General features: G+C 37.9%; 1 protein-coding gene across 1 annotated transcript in view; it reads right to left on the bottom strand.

Annotated features, from left to right (window-relative positions):
- Positions 1-26,038, bottom strand: part of LOC122790521 (protein mono-ADP-ribosyltransferase PARP14-like) — a 2,292,317-nt gene that overhangs the window by 2,068,203 nt on the left and 198,076 nt on the right. Inside the window, exon 2 of the mRNA XM_044058072.1 lies at positions 11,439-11,578. Coding sequence (XP_043914007.1) covers positions 11,439-11,578 — 140 coding nt within the window. The remainder of the gene's footprint in view (positions 1-11,438; positions 11,579-26,038) is intronic.

Below are 26,038 nucleotides of genomic sequence, written 5' to 3'. Positions count from 1 at the left end.
CGTTTGCGAACTGCTTCTGCTTCGGGCACCGCACGGCAAGAAAGACTGATGTAATGGCATCAGCTGCATGTTTTATACCCCTGAGGACCTGACGTCACAGAAGAAGGGACAGCAACCGACGCAGGACCCAAGACTTTGTTAATCAGGCCAGCTGAGGGCTACCGCAAGCAGATGACTTAAAGGTGATGACTGCAACAGTGAAACACAAAGACCATCTATTCTGTCATCACAGCATCTCTACAATTCCTTAACATTCTCCCCAGGCCTCTGCTGAAAAAGGACATGTGTCCAGTCGGCTTTCCCGGTAAAGAAATGCAAAATAAAATAAAATAAAGTCACAAACATATTTGAAATAATTTGAATATGTTAGCATCATTCTAATACCCTGGTTCATGGGCACTTTGGATGTCTTGACTTGTAGAGACTTCTCTTTGGTCTTCTTCAATTTCATCCTTTCAGCTGCTGATTTTCTAATATCTCTATCTTTGCATCCTCTCAATCTGAAGTTGCGCACAAGATTCTCAGATGCTTCCAAGTAATCACCATCTGATGTGCATAACTGGGATGTCCCTTATAGTTGCCCCTTCAAAACATTTTGATATACAAATCCTGAATTCATATTATCTGGCATAGCAGGTTGTTCTTCCAGCAATCCTTACAAAACAATTGGCATTGATAGTTCGATCTTCTTCAATATGTAGAGCATCAGCCAAGAAATCTATCTTTAGTTTGGATGCTTTCATACTGAACTTGAGAAATTATGTAGTCTCCACAAGATAAGCAATGAATTCACTAAGCTGCTCCATGGTACTGTCCCATAACAAAAAAAGTTAACAAAATGCTTATAGTATTTAATACATGTGGAGAATGGATTATTACTTAATACATATGTTTCCTCCCATTTTGCCAGTACAAGACTTTTGTTAAAAATAAATATATTATTCTCAAGAATTAGTTCTAGAAGCATGCAAATCAAGGTAATAGTTTCTTTACTATAGTCACTTCTTTCATGTAGAAAGACCCTTATCAAATCAATACCATAGTCATTCGGGATGACAGTGAAAGTACAGTTGTGTATCTACCATAAATGTAGATGTTCGAGTGTATTCACTGTTGCAGTCATTACAATTGGGTTATCCTGCTGGCAGGCTACCCGCAGTTGGCCTGAATTCCAAAGTCTAGGTCTGGAGTCGGTTGCTGACGCCTCTTCCCTGACTTCAGTGCGCCAGGGGTATAAAAGATGCAGCCGACACCATTTTCTTCAGTTTTTCTTGCCCCAGATGTCAGGTGCCCCTAAAATGGTAGGCTAAATTATGCTATTGAGCATGCATGCACAAAAAACAACTTTACCTTCATCTACAAGCAAATACACCACATAGGTTGTATAGAATAGAGAAGTACAGATAAGTTCCAACAAAGGAAAAGGGGGATGGTGGGAGGGTAACCTGGACTGCAACAGTGAATACACTCGAACATCTACATTTCTGGTAGGTACACAACTGTACTATGTTCATCGTGTTTCACTGTTGCAGTCATTACAATTGGGTTGAATCCCAAAGCTAAAGTTGGGAGGCTGGTGCTAAATAGGATTAGGAGAGGCTATCAGGCCCTGCAGAACTGCAGTAGCAAATCCTGCCCTGGATTTAGAGTAAAGAGGTAAGTGATGGTGCTTTGTAAAAGTATGCACTGAACTCCAAGTTGCAGCCTCTAAGATGTCTTTGGTTGGTACTCCTCTGAGAAAGGCTGCTGAAGTGGCTGCTGCTCTGGTTGAATGTGGCCTAATGCCCTTAGCCACTGATTTGTCATGCTGTGAATAGCAGAAACGAATGCAGTGACCTATCCACTTTAAAATGGTCTGCTTTGAGATCGGCTTTCCTTGTGATACTGCAGCATATGCCACCAGAAGTTGTTCAGTCTTTCTGAAAGCTTTGGTTCTGTCCAAGTAGAAGCGTAGCTGCCTGTGAATGTCCAAAGAATGCAGAATTCTCTCACCCTAATTCTGTGGGTTTGGATAAAAGGTAGGCAAATTAATTGTTTGGTTAAGGGCCACACTGGACACTACCTTAGGCATAAATGTAGGGTTTGTCCGCAGAGAAACCCTGTCAGGATGGAAAATGATAAAAGGTTCCACAGCCATGAGTGCCTGTAACTCTGAGACTCGTCTAGCAGAGGTTATTGCTAGGACCAGAGCTGTTTTCCAGGATAGAAATTTAATATCAGCTGTAGAGGCTGGTTCAAACGGAGGCAGTGTGAGTTTTTCCAAGACATAGTTGAGGTCCCATGCAGGTATTGGTGCTCTCCTTGGGGGTCTTATGTTTTTGGCCCCTCTCAGGTACTGTCTTAGTAATGGATGAGGAAAAAATAGGTGGTTCTGTATTGTAATGAGCTGAAATGGCAGAGGCATGAATTTTAATTGATGAAAAAGAAAAACCTTTATCAAGCATCTCAGTTAAGTATTGCAAAATCTGAGGAATATTTGGAACAATCGTGTCAAAACCTTGTGCCTGGTTCCAAGCACAGAGTCTCTTCCATTTTTCTGCAAAAGATTTTCTGGTGCTAGGCCTCCTGGCCTCCAAAATAACACCCATCACTGCTTTAGAGAGAGGCGTGCCTTGACTGGCTACATTATCCGCCATGCTGCCAGGTTTAAGGTCCTGGGTTGGCTGTGCAGTATTTGACTGTCTTGTTGGGTCAATAAGTGAGGAATTTGTGGTAATGTCCAAGCTGGGCATTGAGACAAGCTCATTACGATTGGGTACCAATGCTGGCGGGGCCAGTCTGGGGCAATCAGTATCATTTTTGGTTTCTCTTGTCTGACCTTGAGGAGCACCTTGGGGAGGAGAGGCAGAGGAGGAAAGGCATATACTGTTCGGTCTTTCCAGCTGAAAGATACAGCATCCACTTTCCATGCTTGCTTGTGATAAGTCCTTGTGCAGAATTTCTGTAGTTGGTAGTTGTGAGGGGAGGCAAATAGGTCTATGTCCGGGCATCCCCAGTTCCTAGTTATCATGGTGAAGACTTGTGGAACCAATTTCCACTCGTGGGGATCCATTAGGCTTCTGCTTAGTTCGTCTGCCAGAGTATTTGTCCTTCCTGGCAGGAATTGTGCTTGCAGATGTACTTGGTAAGTCAATGCTGTGTCCCACAAGTTCATGGCTAGTCTGCAGAGGGGTTAGGAATGTGTGCCTCCCTGCTTGTTTATCTACCACATAACTGTAGTATTGTCCGTCCTTATCAGTAGTTGTCCTGCATGAAGTAGATACTTGAAGGGTGTCAGGGCATTCTGAACAGCTAGCATCTCTTTTTGATTGATATGTAGATGCATTTGACTTGCGGACCATGTGCCCTGAATACATCTTCCTGCCATATGGGCCCCCCAGGCATAATCTGATGCATCTGTTGTCAATGTCTGCCTGGCTGTGGGCAAGGTGAATGGCTGTCCCATGTTGTGGTGACAGGCTTTTGCCACCATCGAAACTCCTGTTGCAGGCAGGGAATGAGGGTAATTATTGTTTCCAGGCTGTGGCAATGTTAAGTCCAAACACTTTTTAGATACCATTGAAGTTTCCTCATATGCAGTCTTGCATATGGAATTAGCAAAATTCAGGATGCCATGAAGCCCAAAGCCTGCAGAATTTTTCTTGCAGATAACTGGGTCTTTGTTGCCAACATTTTGAAATAAATAGTCAGTTGTCTGTGTTTGTCTGGCGTGAGATAAGCCATCTGGGCAGTTGTATTTAAGCTTGCACCCAGGAATATTATCTCTTGAGAAGGTATGAGTTTTGATTTCTTATCGTTTACTGTGTACCCTAGACCTGTTAGTAATCTTTTTACAAAAGCCAGATGCTATAGTAGAATGTCCTTGTTCTCTGCTTGAATAAGGCGATCGTCCAAGTAAGGATAAATTTGTATTCCTCTTTGTCTGCAAAATGCAATCACTGGTGCCAGGCATTTTGTGAAGACCCTGGGCGCAGTAGATAAGCCAAAGGGCAGTGCTGAGAATTGGTAATGCATTGAGCCAGCTATAAATCTGAGGTATCTTCTGCATGATTGTCTGATTGGGACATGCAGGTATGACTCTTTCAGGTCTAACGTCACAAGCCAAGCCCTCTTGCCCAGCATGGGCAGAAGCTGCTGCAGAGTTAACATTTTGAATTTTGGAATATCCAGGAATGTGTTTAGGATAGACAGGTCCAGTATTGGTCTCCAGGCTTTGTCCTTTCTGGGCACCAAGAATAGCCTCGAGTAGAATCCTAGTCCCTGCTCTTGCTGTGGAACTAATTGAATAGCTCTCATGTTCATGAGGGATGAAACTTGTTTTTGTGCCTCTGCCCATTGATTGCGTGGCAGGTCTGGCATACCGTTTTGCTTTGGCAGGGTGTGAAAGTGGAACCTGTAGCCTTGTGATACAATATTTAGGACCCATTTGTCCTGGGTGATCATGTGCCAATTTTGTGAAAAAAGTGCCAGTTTTCCCCCCAAAGGGGCTGTCAGAAGATAAGTGCTTGGTGCTGGCAGGGGAAAGTTATTGAGACTGTTTCCTGTATGGCTGTGGTTTTTCCTCTCCGCCTTTGGAGGTAGAAGCACCCCATTGTTTAGGCCTGTATGAACCTTGGGGATGTGGATCTGCCTCTTGGGCATCTATATCTGCCTTTTTGTGGCCTGTCTGACACTGGAAAGGACCAATTCTTTGTAGACCAGTTCCTGCTAAATCTGGGAGGCTGTACCTGCAAGAAGTCCTTGACTGTTTGCATAGATTTAGCTTTGTCCTCCATTTTCTTCAACACCTCCTCTGCTTTAACACCAAACAAATTATCATGCTGTAATGGAGCATCTAATAGTTTGGCTTTAACATGATCAGGCAGATTCTGTTCTTTTAACCAAGCATGCCTCCTAATGACAGAACCTGTAACAGCGGCCTTGCAGGAGGCCTCTAGAGAATCAAAACCACATTGCAAAGTATGCTTTCCCACTTGTTCAGCTGCATGCAATAAATCCTGCATTTCTTTATTTTCTGCACATTCTGAATTTGTCAACATTTTCTGTTTAAGCAGTGACATCAGATATTGCTGATATTTAAGCATATGAAACTGGCATTTTAAAGCTCTTACAGCCAGGGTAGCAGAAGTATAAATCTTTTTCCCCCATCTGTCCAGGGCCCTTGAATCCCTATCAGAGGGGATAGGGTTTTTTGCAGTGGAAGCTTTGACCCCTTTGGGACCCTGAGAGATAGTTTCTGGGTCAGCAGCAGGGTTTTTATACAGAAATTTATGTGAATCAGGAACCCTGTAGTATCTGTCTGGCTTAACCGGAGCTGGTGGTAAAGAGTCAGGAGACAGACCGGACTCTGCAAATACATCATCTACAACGTCCGAAACAGGAGGGATAGCAAAGGGCCTGTGCTGAGGTAATAAAAGGAAGTCTCTGAGCCTTTTCTTGGATTCTGAGTAATCTTGGCAATCCCAGTGGAAATGCTCCCTCATAGTATGCAGGGTCTCCCCAAAAGAATAATCCTCAGGAGGACAGGCTGAAGGGATAGATTCTTCAGCATCAGAATCCTCATAGGGAGGAATAGAATATTCCTGTTCAGAGGAGGAATCAGAGGAAATGGAAACCTGGTCTGAAGATTCGTATTCTATCTCTTGCCTAGGCCTCTTATCAGGAGGGGGATGGGAACCCCTGATCAAAGTAATTAGGTCTTCGGCCATTTTAAGCATCTGTTTTTTAGGCATGGTGGCCTGTCCAGGAGAATGCTGTACTTGTTTCTTTGTCTTTAGAGCTGCTTTAGTCTTTGCCTTTGAAGCTCATGTAGGTTTCACATATAACTGTGTAGGCCTGAAAACACCCTCAGAAGCTGATGCCTGCTCAGGGGCTCCGGACCCATCTGAGGGAATAGTTTCAGAGTGTCCAATACCTTGAGTTTCCAGCGGCCTAGTCGGCTCCACATGGGAGTCGGAAGCGGCCTGTGGCTCTGAGGTAGCGGGCGTCAGGGGCTGCGTAAGCGCCTCACTGAGAACCGGCGACAGGCCTAGCGGAAGCCTTGTCGTCGGTTTTGGATCTCGTATGCCTGTCCTTTTCTTTTTCTTTGCGCTTTTTATAAACTCCGGTAGTCGGCTGTTCCGATGGCATTATATAATTGAATCTTCTGCCAAAGTAATGGAATGCAAAATCGTACCGACGCTTAATAGTGCGTTGGTTAAATCTAGCACAAAACCAACAACTAGCAACGTTATGGTCAGGGCCTAGGCAAGGAATACAGTAAGAATGAAAATCCTTATGAGGTATTTGCTTCCCACAAGAAATACAATTGTTAACTTTTTCTGACATCGGTCTGGAGCAAGAAAAAACGGGGTACTTAGCTTTAATGAATACTTCGGATCTGAAATTCGAATTTGAAATTCTCAGGAGTCGGCCGACCGGCACTTGTGAACTGCTTTTGCTTCGGGCACCACGCGGCAAGAAAGACTGAAGAAAATGGCGTCAGCTGCATCTTTTATACCCCTGGTGCACTGACGTCAGGGAAGAGGCGACAGCAACCGACGCCGGACCTAGACTTTGGAATTCAGGCTGACTGCGGGTAGCCTGCCAGCAGGATAACCCAACTGTAATGAATGCAACAGTGAAACACGATGAACATCTTTCCACCACAGCGCTGAAAATACTAAAGCAACAGAAACGGACAACCGAATTCATTCCCTAGGAAAAAAATGTGGTTTTCTGCTGAATAGGGTTCAATATTAGAACATTTGAAGTTCTGAAACTTCGAAGTTCTAATATAGACCCTTTTTAATGACCTATTATTCTTAAAAGTAAAGTGGGGGACTGTGTCTATGATATCTTTCAACTCATCTATAGTGTTAAGAATATTCCAATTTTTTCTAATAGTGTCACAAAAAGGACCAATATTACTGGAAAACGAAACAGGAAACTTGGAGAACATAGTTCTCTGTGAGCTATGAGTCAAAGCTTGTCCTGTATTAGCCACCCTTTCACCAAAATAAGGTATGCATTTATTTTGTCTCTCACCCCATTCTACATCGATACAGGAATTCATTTCATGTTCACTGTATCCCCTGCTTAAAAGGTCAGATTTCAATTCATTTAGGGCTATCTGTAACGGACTATCATCATTATGCAACTGCATGATCCTACAAAAACTGTGCCTTCATTACATTCCTTGAAATATGTCTAAGGTGCATACTTTCCCTATGCAATAAATCATTCTTACGGACAGGTTTCCTATATAAATTTGTCTTCACTTTTTGACAGTCGACTTTATTAACAGTAACATCAAGGAAATCAATATAGTCTAAAGATTATTTATATGTAAACCTAAGAAAATCAGTAGACAACCCCAAAAATGTAATAAAACTTTCCAATCTATCAAGTGTGCCTCCCCATAGAAGGAACAGGTCATCTACAAAATGCACATACCACAAGATATTTTCAGAAAATTCATTAGAAGGCAACACACAGTCCTTCTACCATTTAGCAAGTGGTAGATTGGAGTAGCTATTGGCACAAAATGTGCCCATAGCCATGCCAACCTCCTGCACAAAGAATTCTTGTTCAAAGACAAAAACGTTGTTTTCTAAGATAATTTCAAGTAATGTACATATCAAACACTTTTTCATTGCTAAAAGAGGGATTATCATTTAGGATCATCCAATATTTTCAATGCCTCACTCATTGGGGAGTACAGTAAAAAGAGATTCAATATCTAGTGTCACCATCCAATAATCATGTGTTAAGTCTTTAGTTACCATATAAAGTCTCTCTAAAAATGATTTTGTACCTGTAAGTATTGTCATAACTTTCTAATAGTGGGTGCAAATTCTTCTCTACAAAGAGAAGGGTTCAGTCACTCACCCCCCACCAGACACAATGGGGCACATAGGTGTACATTCAAGACTTTTATGAATCTCAGGTAAGCCATATAGCATAGGGACCAAAGGATGTTCAACTTCAAAATATCTAAAGAGACTTTCAGAAATCATGTTCAACATTAACATATATTGCACCCACTATTAGAAAGTTATGGACACAATACTTAAAGGTACTAAATAATTTTTAGAGAGACTTTATATGGTAACTAAAGATTTAACACATGATTATTGGATGGTAACTGTGGCGTTTGGGGAGAGATGGGTGAAGCCTGCCAGTCTAGTCAAATAGAATTTGATACATAATTCTATCAACTGTATAAATAAATGTAAAATACAGGCTTGTGTTTTTAAATGTAAGAAAACACTGTAAAATGTGAACTTCAAGATTGTTGCAACAGTGCCACCTGCTGTAAGGAAAATCAAGCCAAGTATTTCAAATGTGCCTTTTTAAGTTGAAAAGATCTTATGAAACTCTTTAATGTTTTACAAGGCAGCTCCAGTGTGGCTGGATGAAGGCTTGATGCCCATTGTTTTCAAGCTAAAATTTATGACCAGAATTTAGATGTGGAATGTGCTTTATTGCTCTAGTTTCTGTTAGAATATACATGTGAAATGTCTTCTATTGTTGTAAATTTCTGTGCAGGTGTTAGATTGCTAAATAATGCAGTTGTTTGCCTGGGAAAACCTAAGTGTCAAAAATGATGTAATTTGGGAAGGGACCCAGCAAACATGGTTGTTAGTAATGTTTAAATACTATTTCTCACAAGAGACTGAAGGCATTCTGACTTTAGACATCTAACTTATCAGCACTCTGCCTTGTGCTCACATGTAAGTTTTAGCACTGTGATTTCTTGTAGGAATAGTTACAGCTAGTAAAGATTAATTAGGTGTTTTTCTTTGAAATCACACCTGTCCTACTGTATTATTTTAAGTTTCTGTGTGATCTTTGAACTCTTAGATATCTCTGTGGTGTAGTAGTTTTGTCTTGTGTTTTAATTATTTATTATTAAATATTTTTAAACCCTTCTACCTGTGGCTGACTTGTGTAGAGATAAGCTCTAGAGTACATTGCATATTTATAGACGTTATTGTAATAGGCCACTCTAAAGTAAGCCTTGACTGTTAGTCACACTACCATTGGATATTAATATTGCACAGTAAGAACTGGACACCCTTTTAAGGGCCTTTTAGTAGCTGATATTATTAACTGGGTGGTGGCAGTAATTACTACTGTATAGTCTGGGTAAAGGGGCACAGTTGGAGAATCTGTGTCAGCCTTTCCCAGGAGTGTGTGTGAAGTTGTATAAATACTTATCTCAAAGTGTGTGTGTGTTGTGTCAGCTACTTGGCAGGGACACGAAGCACTGGTTGGACAGAGAGGGTACTGGAGATTTTAGCTTGCCCAGTTAGGCTGAGACCTGGACCCTAAAGCTGTGCCAGTGGGGAGTCTTACTGGGGACCTAGTGAGCAAGGGAGCAACCAGCCCCAGACTGACTGTGATTTCTGTGTGCACTTACGGGAAATTGTACTTTACTGTGTGTATTAGTTATCCTTTTCTCTTCTAGGAGACTACCTCCCTGGTGTTAGTGGTGAGGATTGAGGCTCCTTGATTGCTGGGCCAGGGCATGGTCATCACAGTGATACTAGATACTGAATCTCTTTTTACTGTACTCCCCAGTGAGTGGGGCATTGAAAATGTTAGGACGATCCTAAATGATAATCCCTCTTTTAGCAATGAAAAAGTATGTATATTACTTGAAATTATCTTAGAAAACAATGATTTTGTCTTTGAACAAGAATTCTTTGTGCAGAAGGTTGGCATGGCTATGGGCACAAATATATTACCCCATTGGTATGTAGAAATTCAAGCATACTGCTCAACTGGAAAGGCCCCAAAGACTTCTAACCAAGAAAATTAAAATCCTTAAACCCTACAACCATCCCAATAAATTAACACAACTGTCCTTATACTCAGTAGTCTACCAGCTGCTCTGAGGTAACCTACATATCTCTTTTTAAGCCATGAAAGACCCAATCCTAGCTGACCCTTTATTCCCCTAACAAACCAGTGACTCTGCAAACACCCACACTGGGGACCTATATCTATACCAACACATAAACAAGACTCACTGGAGAGATACGCTCCAACTTAGCATATTCCCAGCCTATGGAAAAAAGGTGCCACTGCAGGTCAAAGTACTAATTTGGACTCCTTTACCACTAGTCTTGATGACTGGATGGGTAGACACAAATTTACACCAGGGATATCATGTACAGTCCTGCTTTATTTGGGAGGTGGGAACTACTAAGTGCTCAAAAACAGTGGCAAGAACTTTTAATGTGTGTCTACTCAAAGGACTACATAGCTAGGTATATTATGGTTCCCCATGACAGCTCACCTAGCATTGTTCCTATGTCCATAAATGCATGACCAGAGAACACAGAGCCTGCTGGCTCCTCTGTCAGAGCTACAACTGACCTCCTGACTTTTTCTTTTGTTTGTGATCTCTCTGAGGGTTCATAACAGTAAATCTTTCAGATTTTTATCAATAAAATGCATTACTTGGTGAAAAAAAGCTTTACTGCATTCACGGGAACAGGGCAGTACACAAAATGATAGTATTAGTAATAATCTAAAGGATAAAACTGTTACGACTGAAAATAAATCATTAAAAGCTTGGGGCTACATGTGGGATTACAGTTAATATTTGACCAGTTTGTTATATATACTTTTTTACTCACAAAAAAACATTTTGGCATGTTAGGTGTATTGCTGCAAAGTCTGCATTGCTGTGTGAAGTTTCAAGCATGCTATCAGCTTCCTCATACACCCACCCATGTTCTCCTATTACTCTGGTGTACTCCTTTACCACTGCAAAGTACCACTGGGCATCCTTCATTTGAACTGGCTATACTGTTCTGCAAACATAGATAATACAATGATGCAAAAAAAAACTAAAATATACATAAAAACCTAGACTGCTTCTGTGCAACTCTCAACTAACTAATATTAAAAAAATGATGGTTTAGTGGAAAATACTGCAGTATACATAAAAGCCTTTCTAAAACTAAGGCTTTAATTATTGTTGTGTTTTTTAATGAATGATGCAGGGGTTGGTAATGCACTGAATTTTCCATCTGCGGAGCATGTGTGGACTCTGCATGTCATACAAGTCTCCAGCTACCTCTCTCATCCCAAAGACATGAAAGGTAAAACAGCAATCTTACAAATTGCTTGCAGATATGTGTGAATGTGGGTTTGTGGGGACCCTGTGGTAGACTGATGTCCCGTTTAAAACTAGTTGTACGTTCTACTCCTGCTGTTTGCAACAACAGGCACCAGGTCCTGCATGACCCTAGATACCATAAAGTGAGCACTGAACATGAATGAATCAGTTACAGAGTAAGAAATCTACACACCTGCAAACGTTTTCCAACTATCTATAACACACCAACTATCTATAACACACCAACAAAACATTCTACTCTAAAAGAAAATCCTAACCTGTCACTTTCACAGGGTATTTTATTTTACGCAGAAATAGTCCTTACTTGAATTGTTTGTTGGCTGTTATCCTTAAGCTCATCAGCGCCCATGACTGAAGGGTCATCAATGTCCAAGACTGTTAACTTAATGATGTCATTTGCCGACTGAACAATATGCTCTCTCTGAGCAAGGACTCGTTGCCGAGCTACAAAAGTAACAACAAAGTATTAAACAATGTGTTTATGTTTTCAGTTATTAAGTTTTACAGATCATGCAACACTCATTTTTTTTAATCCACTTGTCGTTTTGTCTTTTCACTTACAAATGTCTGACACTAGCCAACTTATTTCATCTTCCTAAAGATCCTAAGCATACCCTATTGTGTACGATGCCTAACAAAGGTGAGAACCCATAAGTGCACAATGATTCATAAGGGGTACAGCATGAATGCAGGGTATTAGACGTCATAACTGAGGCTGATTCTTTTTTTCCCTCTAAAATACTCTTTAATATCCCATTACACCCACTAAACTAAATTATCTGTGCTGCAGAACACAAACTATAAAAACCTCCCCATTTCTACCTACACCCTACCCTTTCCTGTTTTCACAGAGAACTGGCCAAGACACAGGCAGCATTATACCTACCAGTCTGGTATCTATGTACTGCCTCTTGTGGTCACCTGGATAACAAAAACATGATGACAGGCCCTGTCCAGTTACTCCAGAAGAACAGAATACCTTCCTGTGCCTTAAAGCAGATGATGCACATAATTTAAGTAATAAAACATGACAGCCCAAAGGTTAATTAAACAATAAGACATGACAGAGAGCATACTGCGATGTAGTAACATCATTCATATGATGTCAAATCAAATGTGAATGTGTTTCAAATTTCTTGAAGTAATATTATTACAACTTAAGTTGTGCAGGACTGATTCCAAGAGCAAAGCCTGTGGGATCAAATGCACAGACTGGAAGTGACATATCCTACATAATTCCTGCCATGGCATTTATCACATGTATTCTGCCATGTCAAGGAAATCAAAACACTGGTAATACTTGCAAACACTTATAATACTCGGCATTTGCACAACACTAAAACACAAATGTTACCCAGGTATGATTAAGGAAAAAGGAAGTGTTCTATATTTTTAAAGATACTGAACTGCAAAGTCAAGTTACAAAAAAATGGAAAAATTCAAAAATTTGCTTGCCATTTGTGAACATTCGCTGGACTCTTACTCTGGAGTTATGTGATGTGCACAGGTGACCCAAGAAATGTCACATTACACCATGATGTCCAAATCAAAGGGTAAAAAGGTTATACGGACAAGCCATTCAATAAAAACTGCAAGAAAAACCCAGCCAATCTAGAGTTTTCACTGTGTGATACCTTACACCTCCTGTAATTTATTTATTTATTTATTTTACATTTGTTGACCGGGATAGTCCGACTGGATACATGTCCATTTTCAGCGGAGTCCCGGGGAGAAAAGCTCCAACAAGGTTAAAATGACATATAATAAAAGACAGAAAGACAGCAAGCCAAAAGGACAGAAAACATATACATAGTTTTTAGAGAGATTACAGTGCAGCAATAGAAGTTACATTTGATTACATTCATTGTATTCAGGTTAGTAGACCCTTGGTTGACTAGGACAAAAATTGCCCATATCTGTGCAGAGTTGCTCATGGTAATCTTAGTCCGGGTTCATACAAGGACATATCCAATGCGATTTAAAGTGGATTTCAAGTTCTTTTTTGAATAAAGCTAGTGATGGTAAAGACGTTAATTTATTTGAAAGAGAGTTCCACACCTTTCCAAATGACATTAGAGTACAGTCTATCCCCACCTATGTTATGGGCCTTGCTAGTTTGTATTAGGAGTTTGTCAGATGAGCGTAGAGAACTAAGGTTGGTGTAGGGGGTTAGTATGTTTTTTAGAGCTGGGGTGTTCTCTGGGTGTTTCAGGATTTTAAAGGCTTCTAAGAGTTGATATTTCAGGAGAAGATTCGGGAGTTCTAGCCAGTCAAGTTTTTTCAGGTTAATACAATGGTGTGTTCTGTAGGGCAGGGCAGTGATGAATCTAGCAATGTGGTTATAACAAGTGGAGAGACGATTTAGGTCTGATTTGTTAAGGTTAGTGAGGATGGGGGAGGCATATAGTAGGGTGGATAGAAGGTGCGAGCGGGCAGTGGCTAGTCTAGCGGCTGGAGTTAGGAAGGTTTTTAATCTATATAAAGACCCTAGTTTTTTGTTTACCGTTTTAATAGTTTGGTTAATATAGGTGTCGAATTGGAGTTTATTGTCTATAATTACTCCTAGTAGTTTAGCGTTGGTAGTAGGAGAGATAATAGTTCCATTATTGGATTGGATAGTAAATTGTGTGAAAGGTGTAGGGTTAGTTGGGTGAAAGAGAAGTAGTTGGGTTTTTTTTGGGTTTAATATGAGGTGATGGTCAGTTAGCCAATTTTCAACTATAGTAAGGCAGTGTTGGGTGGTTTTTAGAAGGTTGTCAAGTATGGGATTGGAACAGATGAGAGTAGAGTCATCTGCATATTGGATGCAGGTGGCATCGGGGATGGCTGAGTGCAGGTCGTTTATGAATATTGAGAAAAGAAGAGGTCCTAATATGGACCCTTGGGGTACGCCTATGCTGTTTGGTAGTAGGGATGAAAGCTTGTTCTGCCACATAACTGCTTGTTGTCTGCCTACGAGGTAGGCCTGAAACCAGTTTAGGACATGGGTGTCTAGGTGAAAGGTTTCTAGGGTTTTGAGAAGGAGCTGGTGGTTTACCATGTCGAAGGCTTTCGACATATCTAGAAAGAGGGCAGAGGAGATATTTTTGTTGTTCCGATGATGGTTGATTTTTTTGGTGAAAGAGAGAAGGGCAGTTGTCGTGCTATGATGGGGTCTAAATCCATGCTGACAGTCGGTTAGTAGCTTGTTATGGATGAGATAGGACATTAGTTGTTTATGCACACACTTTTCCATTATTTTGGCAAGTGGTGATAAAATGGCTATTGGCCTATAGTTAGAAAGTTCAGTGGATGTTCCACCTTTATGAAGAGGTATGACGTGAGATATTTTCCATATTGCTGGGATTGTGGACTCAGTAATGGTTCTGTTTATTAAGATTGATATGGGGTAGGCAATGACATCTGCAGCAATTTGCAGGTATTCTGCTGGTAGAAGATCAGCTGAGAGGGTAGTTGGCTTTAATTTTTTTAGTCGGGATCGAATGTAAGTGGTAGATATGGGTTGTAGATTGAATGATAGTGGAGTTTTGGGTGTGGTGTATTTGGGGGTGGTGGAGGGAGCAGGTAGCTGGCTAGCTAGTGACTGAATGGTTTCGGTGAAGAATGTATTAAAGTTGTTAGCTACTTCTTCTTGGTTCTTATCAGATAGAGTTTCTGGGGTGGGAGTGGTGGATTTTCCTGGTTGGAGAAGTTTGTTCAATCCTGCCCAGAATTTTTGGGGGTTCTTTTGGTTTTTGTTTTGTAGGTGGTGAAAGTAGTTTTTCTTATCTAGAGCAGTGGCCTTTTTAGTTTCGTTTCTTATTTGTTGGAAGATGACTCGATCTAATGGTAACTTGGTGGTACGCCACTTGGTCCATGCTTTGTCCCTGCGATTTATTTTGGCTTTGGAGGTAATTTTGGTAATGGAGGCCCATGAGCTATATGCAAATGACCCCTTAAGGACATCAAGTGTTTCAGTTAAACAGGTATAAGATCACACAACAGTGGGGAATAAGCAAAAAAAAAATCCTTAACCCACTGTTAGAGAGCTCACACAAACAGCCAGCAACACACCCAAAAGCACACATAGGCAAACATAAACACTACCGCAAACATTCGCACGCACAGACATCCCTCACCTTCAGACTGAATAGAGAAAGGATTTTGCTCAAGAATATTTCTGGTGCCAAAGTAAGAAGGAATCTGGAGAGCTGTCTTAGACATGTCATTTCTAAGCTTTCACATCAAGCTTTAAATTTCAAAATGCACTCTCTACAATAGTTTTCTAGCAACTCTAGATTTGAAAGACACATATCATATTCCAATTCTCAAGAATTTCTGACTCTTTTTAAGATTTTCTGTGTCTGGTCAACATTTTTATTTTTCTGATTTACCTGGTGGGCTCTCAATAGCTCCTAGAGTGATTACAAAGTGTCTAGCACCTGTGATAGCTCATTGCAGGCTACAGGAACTTCACATTTTTGTTCAGACACTTGCCTTCTTTTTGCAGACTTTTTGAAGCTGTCAAAAATCTCTTCTTGGGGCCGTGGCTAAGGGTGAGGCTTGAGTAGCAGCATTTTCTGTCAGCTCTGCCTTTTCATATCATTTATGACAGCAAAATTTGAGAATATCTATTTAATACGGTGTTTTTTACACATTTAGTTTATTCTTAAAGTCTTTTCAGACAGTATCTCAATTTTTGTATTTTTTTTTATATTTTCCTGTCAAAATATTAGAGTCAAGAGTCTGTCATCAGTTAACAGTATGAGCTTCTCTAAATCTTCACACCAGGATATCTCTTTAAAAAAGGAACTACAAACTTTACTTTCTACCATTCAAGATCTCTCTACAAAAATAGACAAATTGGACATGAACTTGGAAAATGTTAAGGAAAATAGCCAAAAGGAAATGATTCTTGCCATTACTTAAAGAACTTAAAAAATCTCAAATTAAAACACACTTTTTCCAGCAAGGCTAAAAAATCTTTCTTCAAGATGGTACCAAGATTTTTGATGAACTTGAATCAGCCATCGCATATATGAAATCAAATAAAATCCTGGATAAAATAGATGATATGGACTGGGCTCTTCCACTAACCTCAAGAGATTAGCAGAAAATGGTTCATGGAAATCTCTAGACCACAAAAAGAAACTAAAAAAGAAATAAATGAATTGAGTTCTATTTTATTTTGTTTTTTTTTACATAACCCAGAAGTCTTGTGAGATGAAAAATGGTTCAACATGTGCGTGTTGTAATTGCATTTTTTCCTTCTTCACTGGTTTGTGTTATGAACTACTTAATTGTATGCTATTTGCTTCATATTCAATTGTTATTAACCTCAAGTTACATTATGATCTAATTATATTAGTATTTAGTTCATTAACTTGACATAGAATTTTCTTCACATGATATAATTCATTCACATATAAGATAGAAGGAATTTATGTTCTGCTGCTTTTGACAGTTCATATCTTGTCCTTTGCAACTAGCAGTTACTTGGTTGGTTATGCTGCTATTTTACAGTTACATTTGGACTGTAGGAGCGGGCAATATGCATTGTGGTGTACTGGTTCTTACTTTTTATTGTTTTGTTCAGTCCGAGTGATTCTTTCCTTTTTTAAGGTTTGTGGGTCTTGGCTATTTTGTTTTTTTAGCTCTGATGTATTGCTGATGGGTTAGCGTTGTTGGACAAGTTATTTGAATGGGCTTTTGTGTCTATACGCTGGGGTTTGTTAGATTTGTTTGATGGACACTATCTTTTTGGTGTCCTGTTGTTTTTGGGGAGATCTTGTGTTGGCCATAGACTTTCTTGTGGGATTCTTTGTGGGTTTTTTTTTTTTTTTTTACTTCATTTTGCTATCTTGTGTATTAGTGCTTGGATTTGATTCATGCAGCGACATTTGCGTACTGCTCTTGGTGTATTCGTGATGTCTCGAGCACTTCCTGGAGTTGTTGGATGTTCTGTATGTCTCACTCACCTTTTTTCCTGCTGCAGCTTCCAGCTAGCTGTTCAAGTTTGTTGACTAAAGATCAGCTGTTAGTTGACTTTCCAATGCAGAATGACATCAACCGTACTCCAACCTCTTTAACGAAGCACTCAATGTATGATTTATCATTCATCTAAACGGAAGATCAAAACAATACTTATTTACTGTCGTCTGCAACTTTTGAATATCATCTTGTTAGTTTCAACCTCTCAGTCACTCGTTCATCACATTATGATCATTTTGATCTAAATAGCGATACTAAGCCATCACAGAACTGTTAGAGGAAGAGCAGGGAAAGGACAGTAGAATGTCATGAGGAAGAGTGAAAGAAGGAAAACTAAAGAAACTTGAGATCCATATAGCAAGGTACTATATTTAGTCCCACAAGTATTGATTATTCTTGGACTTTGATGATCTATATATACATTTATTTTTACTATCAGTTTTAATACTTTTTTAAATCCATTCTTATTGTTTTGCTATGCATTTTTTTTTGTTTTAAAGGAAAAGGAAGGATGGGGAATGAGAGATAATAAAAGAAGATTTGAAAAGTAGAGTTTTAAAAAAAGAAATACTAACTTGCTAACATACTGTCATATCTCAACAATATAAGTTTTAATTACATGTTTTTTTTTAAAGTGGAAGGGAGGAGGAAAGAAGAAAAAGGGAACAGAAATAAGCATTGGTTTGTTCTTTTTTATATTATAATAATTAATGTATCTGTCGTATGTTGCATACTGCACTGTTGTTTAATACATAACAAATTATTCATTTTTTAGTAACAAAGCTATTTCATCTCTCTACTTATTTTGACATAATTAAGTATCTTATTGTTTATGGTATTATCTTTATTTTTGTTTCTAGAATGTTAATGATATAACAGTTACATTTTATGGCATTGTCTTTTATACAGTTTATCTGGTGCAGCGGTTAATGCTGTCGCCTCACAGCAAGAGGTTCTCCGGTTCGATTCTCGGCTGGGGTGCCTTCTGTGTAGAGTTTGCATGTTCTCCCTGCATTCGCGTGGGTTTCCTCCGGGTACTCCGGTTTCCTCCCACATTCTAAAGACATGTTTCTGGAGCATTGCTCCCCGGGCCTCCGCTGAAAACAGGATCTGTGGAACCTAGTCGGACATTCCCGGTCAACAAATGTTAAAAAAAAAAAAAAAAAAAAAAAAAAAAAAAAAAAATTTTTGGAATAATTTTAATGTTGTTTATTAATTACCACATTCTTTAACCTATTGTCTTGACTCATCGCTTCATGACATCTTACAATTAATTTCAGAGCGTGGTCTTAGTGAAATGTGACAACATGTTATAGGTAGTGGAAGAGTAAGATAGAATATAATGAAGGTAGTTGACTAGTCTTTAGTGTCATACATATTTTTTATTATTCCCAGGAATATTCTATTTATATTACTCTTGTACTTTCTTTACATCTCGCTATGGGACTATGCATTTACAAACATTACAGTATCTATTAACAGACTGGTATTGGTATTCATCATCTATTTCTAGTATGTAGTACCGTAGTACTATATACCACTAATAAATGGTTTATTGGATTTTTTTTGTTACGTCATACTGTATCAATACATCTAAGATCATAAACAGGCAATTCCTGACTGTAATTTGCTGCTAGTTTGAAAGACAATTTGAGTGATTGATGTCACTCAAATTAGGAGTTTTTAACTCCAGAAGGGTTTGGGGGGGGGGGTTCTTAATTAATAGTTTGTGTTATATATTTTTGAAAACATTGTTATTGATGTTCACTACAACTCACATAAATGACCACTATTTAAACTTATCTTTGGTTTTACTACCTTATTATATGATTTATATAATTACTGCTGTGTTCCCTATATTTATCTCGTATACATCAGCAAACAACTAATAACACTTAAGAGTTAGAATGTATTATGCAAACAATTTAAATCATGACTTCCTTACATTGCATTTCACTTAATGTGAATGGTTTAAACAATCCAAATAAGAGGAGATCTTTAATGAAATATCTTAAACTTCAAAATTCTCAACTGATATTCTTACAAGAAACCCATTTGTTATCGGAAGACATTACTAAATTAGACTCTAAATCATTATCTCTGCTAGTTAGTTCTGAACATGTTCAAAAAAAAAAGAGGTGTTGCAATACTATGGAATAACAGACTCCTTGTTCCTAGACTAATAGATACTGTAGTAAGAATCTTTGTGTTCAACATCTTTGTATCCTGTATAGGAAGGGTTAAAATGTGAAACTGCATTGCGTGCAAAGAAATAAGCTAAAATGAGTTGTTTTTCTTGTAAGGAATTTGCTGACCAGAAAGGAATGCACAGATGCTACTTTGGTCCAGGCACAGGCCTATCTTGGGACTGACCTTTGACCAAGGAGGAGTGCATAGATGTTACCTTGATGTAGGCACCAACTTATCTTGTGTCTGACGTTTTTACCATCTAAGGCTCCACTGAGTGAATTTATAGCCTTGACTGAAATTCCTTGTCTAGTAACCAGCTGCTGAGTATGCATGAAAGAGGGTATAAAACCCATGTAAAGTGTGTAGAAATTAGACTGCTGACAACCAAGAACTTTTGTGGCAGATCTCCATGCATGTTAAATAAACTCTTTTTGGCCTACCTTTTGCTGCGTGATTCTTCCAGTATATGTTAAGAGTATTAAAAATCTTTTGACATTTCTGGCGCAAGAACGTGGGGCCACCTCTTCACGAATCGCATAAGAGGGACTGAAAACCTGTACAGGAAGGGAGAACGAATCTCGGCTCCCTTGAATGGAAAGACCTCCGGCCGAAGAAGTCGTAAGTAGAGGCCAGTCACTCTTAGATTCGATCCGTGGACGGTGATTTAACGAGGGGAAGATCCGCAGTAAGGTAAGCTTTTATTTGTAAAAGTTTTTTTAAAAGGGACTAGTCATAAAGGAATTTCTTTTGTTTAAAATTTTACAAAAGACCGGTAGAGATCTCAGGAAAAGGAAACAGTTTTTCTTTTAAATAAGAAAAATGGGAACAGGAAGCAGTTGTTGTGTTAGGAAGGGCTGCTTAAATAAAAGGACTGAGGATGAGGAATATATGTTTAAATTACATCCAAAAAACTTGAAATATATGAAAAAATGGAAGAAAGACTATGGGTTTAGTGGTACCTTGAATAAATCAGAATGTCAAAATCTAGTGAGAGACCTGCGCAGGGACACAGGAGGTAAGGTTAAGAAACAAAAAAAGGTAGGATTTCCTCAAGCACAGAAATGGTTAGAAGAAGCTAATAAGAGACATAGGGAACAATTTTCAAATAAGGGAGATGGTGGCTCGAGTGCAAAAGATGCATTTTTTGTCCGAAAAGAGGATGATGAGACATCTGTTGCCTGTCGTAGACCAACAGCCCCGCCCTTGTATCCCGAAGTTAGAAAAGACATGGTTAGTCCACCCCAGTATCAGGAAGATGACACAGAGAATCAGGATAAAACTGTACCCTCTGTAGTACTGACAAAACAAGTAGGTGAAACCTGAAGAGATAGCAGATTACATGAGGAAAATGCTGACAAAAACTAACACTTCTCTAACGAATGATTATTTTTCAGATCAGAAGAACAACAGGATCCTGGAAGTGAAGGCTGGCGAGTGGGTGTGGATTAAAATTGTAAAAAGAAAAACGTGGGCCTCTCCGAAGTGGGAAGGTCCATACCAGGTTTTGATTTCGACACCCACAGCAGTTCGAATAAAGGAGAGAACATCTTGGATCCACCTGACACATTGCAAGATTGTCAGGAAATTTGAGTTGGAAAAGAATTTGAGTACCCCTGAGGAACACTGATTAGCAGTAATCCTGTTTTTGTATGAACTTTTCTGACTGTTGTAGCAATGCAGGAAAATACCGGAAGGGAGCAGCCCTTCCCACAAAGGCATTGTAAAATAATTTTGTTATTAGTGATTGTAAGTGTTATTTTTCTGTTTTGGCCATTTTTATTTTCACACGAAACTAGCCAAACAAAGAGAGATGAAAATACAGCTTGGCATCCACCTTTAACACGTACCAGGCTATTAAATATGCATATGCTTTGTCTTTTAATGTTTCAAATTGTTGGATATGCACAGCTATCCCGACTGTACATGGTGGTCTGATGTTAGGTACAGTCCCTTTGGGGCAAATGATACATGGACCAATTTACTATTTGAAACTTCGGAGATAGCCGTAAAGGACAAAATAGCATTACCCTCATGGGTCGTCAGAATGGAACTGTATGTTTCCAGAGATCTGGAAAAATTAAGGTTGGATGGAGTCAATGTAATATAACCATAATTCATAACTGTACATTAGATGGGCACTGTGCAACAAGTTTCAAGCCTATAAGAGTGCTTATTAATAGTACAGGGCTTATTAATGTCACTAGTTTTGTTGAAAAATGTTATCTGTGTATGATCTTTTGTTTAAAGGGATACAAGACAAAGGAAATCATTCTATTCCAGTAAATATCACTCTTAAAGTGAATGACTGTTATTTTGTCTGTGGTAAAAAGCATACAAATGGTTACCAAGGAATTGGTCAGGCAGTTGTTTTTGGGTTATTTGGCACCAGCTATAAGACATTCCTTTACTCTTCCCCAAGGTAAAATACAAATGTACGTGCTGTGAATAAACCTGTTAATCCCGAGGTAACATTGATGCATCCTGGATCTATCATCACGATTTGGCCCACAGTAGCAGCAAGGGACTGTCACACATGGACTTGGGCGATGATGTCATTTCTTGGGCTGGTATTCTTCCAGCCTATGGGACAGTAAAATCTATTTGGGAGCTCAGAAAACTGTCAAAACTGTTAGAAACTCTGAGCAATGCAACTTTTTCTGCACTACAGTTGGTGACGGATGAGCTAACTGCAATGAGGACTGTAGTGTTGCAGAATCGGATGGCGCTCGATTTCACCCTAGCGGCGAAAGGAGGTACTTGCTCTTATCCAGGAGGAGTGTTGTTCTTTCATTCCTGACAATGAGCACGATATAGACAGTCATTTGGAGATCTTACAACAAGTTTCTGAACTTACAAAACCAGGACAGAATCCATTGACTGACTTTTTCCAGAATTGGTTTGGAAATTGGGGAACAGTATTTATGAATGTCTTAATTGCTGTATGTATTGGTGCCATTATATTCCTACTGTTGGGTTGTTGCTGCATTCCTTGCATCCGAATGATAATATCAAGTGTATTGTCTGCCAATGCAACTAAAGCTTATTATTCTGAATATACAGGAAATGAACTGTGTTAAAACCTGTATGAATAAAATGTATTACTGGGGATACAAAGTGTTGTGAGAGGGAAAATGTAGTAAGAATCTTTGTGTTCAACATCTTTGTATCCTGTATAGGAAGGGTTAAAATGTGAAACTGCATTGCGTGCAAAGAAATAAGCTAAAATGAGTTGTTTTTCTTGTAAGGAATTTGCTGACCAGAAAGGAATGCACAGATGCTACTTTGGTCCAGGCACAGGCCTATCTTGGGACTGACCTTTGACCAAGGAGGAGTGCATAGATGTTACCTTGATGTAGGCACCAACTTATCTTGTGTCTGACGTTTTTACCATCTAAGGCTCCACTGAGTGAATTTATAGCCTTGACTGAAATTCCTTGTCTAGTAACCAGCTGCTGAGTATGCATGAAAGAGGGTATAAAAACCCATGTAAAGTGTGTAGAAATTAGACTGCTGACAACCAAGAACTTTTTGTGGCAGATCTCCATGCATGTTAAATAAACTCTTTTTTGGCCTACCTTTTTTGCTGCGTGATTCTTCCAGTATATGTTAAGAGTATTAAAAATCTTTTGACAGATACATACCAAGATAATAAAGGTATGGTAGCATCCGTCACAAGAGAATTTAATAGTAAAATATTTACATTATTTAACATATATATTGGATTCCTGGCTTTGGAATTAAAACAGCACAGCAACATATAGAACACATCACTCAATTTTCAAAAGGCAACACAATTCTAGCTGGTGATTTTAATTGTATTTTTGATAGTAAAGACTCTACCTTCACTGGAAATAGAAGGATTTCATCCACTGCCAGGTTATTAAAAGAATTTACCGATTCCTTTGGTTTGAGAGATATAAATAACTATGTAGATACTAAATCATTATTCTATACTTTTTTCTCACAGGCATAACTCATTTTCAAGGATAGACAGAGTTTTTATTTCTAATAATTTAGTTCATTCTTTATCTAATGTTTAGATGATTGCGTGTCCCCTCTCTGATCATAATTCTATAACCTTTGACTTATCTATTTACTCATTATATAATGCTCAGATAAAGAGGATTCCAGCCTACATCTCTAATTTGAATGATTTTAAATCCTTCATATCTACAGAAGTTCAAAACTTTATCGAACTCAATTCCACTAAAGACAATTCTGAAATTTTCATATGGGATGCAAAGAAAGCCTACTTATATGGTAGGATAATTGACTGGTATAAAAAAAAGAATTACATGAGATAAAGAGTTAAAAGAGATTCAAACAAAACTTGATAATTTGAATCTTTTCCTTTTAAAAAAACAAAGAAGATAAAACTATTTAAAAACATATAGATTCTTTAAATAAGAAGTATCTTGAGATTTAGATCATAAGATAAAGATTAGTTTAGAGAAGTTTAAATTTATTACTTTTTCATCAAACCCTAGATCCATAAATATGCTTGCCAACAAAATTAAAAGAACGAATACATTTAATCACATTAAGGAAATTTATTCACCTCAAAAAAAGAAAAAGGTTTCTGGTATTCATAACATATTAAATGAATTTAGAGATTTTTTTTCTAAACTTAATCAGTCTACTGAGTTAATAAACCCCATAACTGATATAAAGTCGTTCATTAATAAAAGCACACAAAAAAGTTAACTGTTCAACAAGTTGAATCATTAGACAAATAACCCTTAATAACATTCAAGTACAAATTAACAAATTAAAACAAAACAAAGCCCCGGGTAATGATGGTATCATCCCTGAAATGTATACAATTTTACCTACAAAAGCTCTCTCAATTTTACACTCAGTTTTCGGTATAGCCCAAACTAAAAATTTAATTCCACCATCGTGGAAATATACCTATATCACTCTTATTCTAAAACAGGATAAAGATCCTACCAAATGCAATTCATACAGACCGATTTCTTTATTAAATACAGATTACAAAATGTTTATGTCTATTTATGCAAATAGACTCAAACATTTCCTTTCTAGTTTAGTAGACTCTGATCAAACTGGCTTTATTATTAACAGAACCTCATATGACAATGAGAATATTGACCTTAATAGAATCAGTTAAGAACTTTAAAAATAACCTAACTATAAATAGCTTAGACATAAATTGTGCTTTCAACCCAATAACCTGGGACTATTTACTTATTCTACTGGGAGAACTTAACTTTTCCAAAAATTTTATAAATCTTATTACCAAACTTTACTGGTTGTCATGCATATGTCAAAATAGGCTCCTATATTTCACAATTTATACCTATTGAAAAAGGAACCAAACAAGGCTGTCCATTATCTCCCCTTTTATTCACCTTAATTATAGAACCATGGGCTAATCTGATCAGGGATAATACTAACATTAAAGGATATGATTTGGGTTTTAATGAACATCAAAAATACAACTGTTTGCGGATGACATCTTGATTACTTTGGGGGGTAAAAATCCTACCTTGAGAGTTATTTATTAATATGGACAAGTTTCAGGAAAAACTCAGGTCTTAGATTTAATCATAATAAAACACAAATTCTCTTAAAAAATCCAACATTCAAGGTAGTTTTAAGAAATATGTACCTCAAACTCAACAAATAACATATCTATGTATAATTATTTCTAATAACTTAAAAGATACATTAAAAATAAATTTCAACAAAAGTATTCAAATAATAGAATCTCTAACAAGCTCATAGTTAAGATTCTCAATGGAAGAAAAGTCGTCAATTATAAAGATGGTTTTACTTCCTAAAATCTTGTATATAATACAATCTATATCTATACCCCCTACCTATATAGTAATTAAAAAGTTTAATTCTCTCATTAATAAGTTCCTCTGGCATCCAATTAAACCTAGAACTGCATTATCTATCCAAATGTTCAACTGGGATAATGGTGGTATTGCTTTGCCTAATCTAGAATTTTATACTATTTCACCCGTAATTAAAACTATTACTCTTCCTATAGATATAGATATCTCAAAATCCTAATAATACTATTGAAATTAATATTTTAAACTTAATAAATAATACTTTTATTTGGAGAGTGAAATAATTTTTTTCATATCATTACATTCAATTATATAGAGATAACTATATAATTTTAATTTTGAAATCTTTAAAAACTTTATTCTTAGACACAAATTATATGAATACTGGATATTTCTTATTTTCCCTATTGCCTATACTCAAAATATCATCTTCACTACAGATCATCATAAAACGTATTTATTTAAACAAAAGCATTTACTAGTTTGGTATCAAATGATAAATAATAATGAGTTAAAATCACTTAACATTCTTATTGAAGAGAATAATTTTGATTCATCTTCTTGGCTTGATTTACAAGAAGCTAGGAAATATATCAAAGATAAGCTCGATCTTATTCCTTCTACAACTAAAACAATACTCCCCAGGCTAATACAGTATTTAATGGTTCTCATTCAACAGAATGACTCTAATAAAATTAGTCTCTCTCACATATACAAAACAATAAAATCAGACTTGGACATTCAGAAAATTATTGGAAATCTTTTATTACCATTAATAATTCTTATCCTTCAGATATTGATAAATTATGTATACTCCAATCAGCTCGTAAAACTACATCCTCACATAAATGGAGAATTTTTATTTGGAGATTTTTGAACAGATCATTTCTTACTCCATTTAAAGTCAAAAAGATATCTGAAG

Source organism: Protopterus annectens, chromosome 16.part0 (genome assembly GCF_019279795.1).
Source record: "Protopterus annectens isolate FY-2018-M chromosome 16.part0, PAN1.0, whole genome shotgun sequence".
NCBI lineage: Eukaryota > Metazoa > Chordata > Ceratodontiformes > Protopteridae > Protopterus > Protopterus annectens.
The sequence above is the reverse complement of the archived record's forward strand: the minus strand, read 5'-3'. Positions and strand labels throughout refer to the sequence as shown.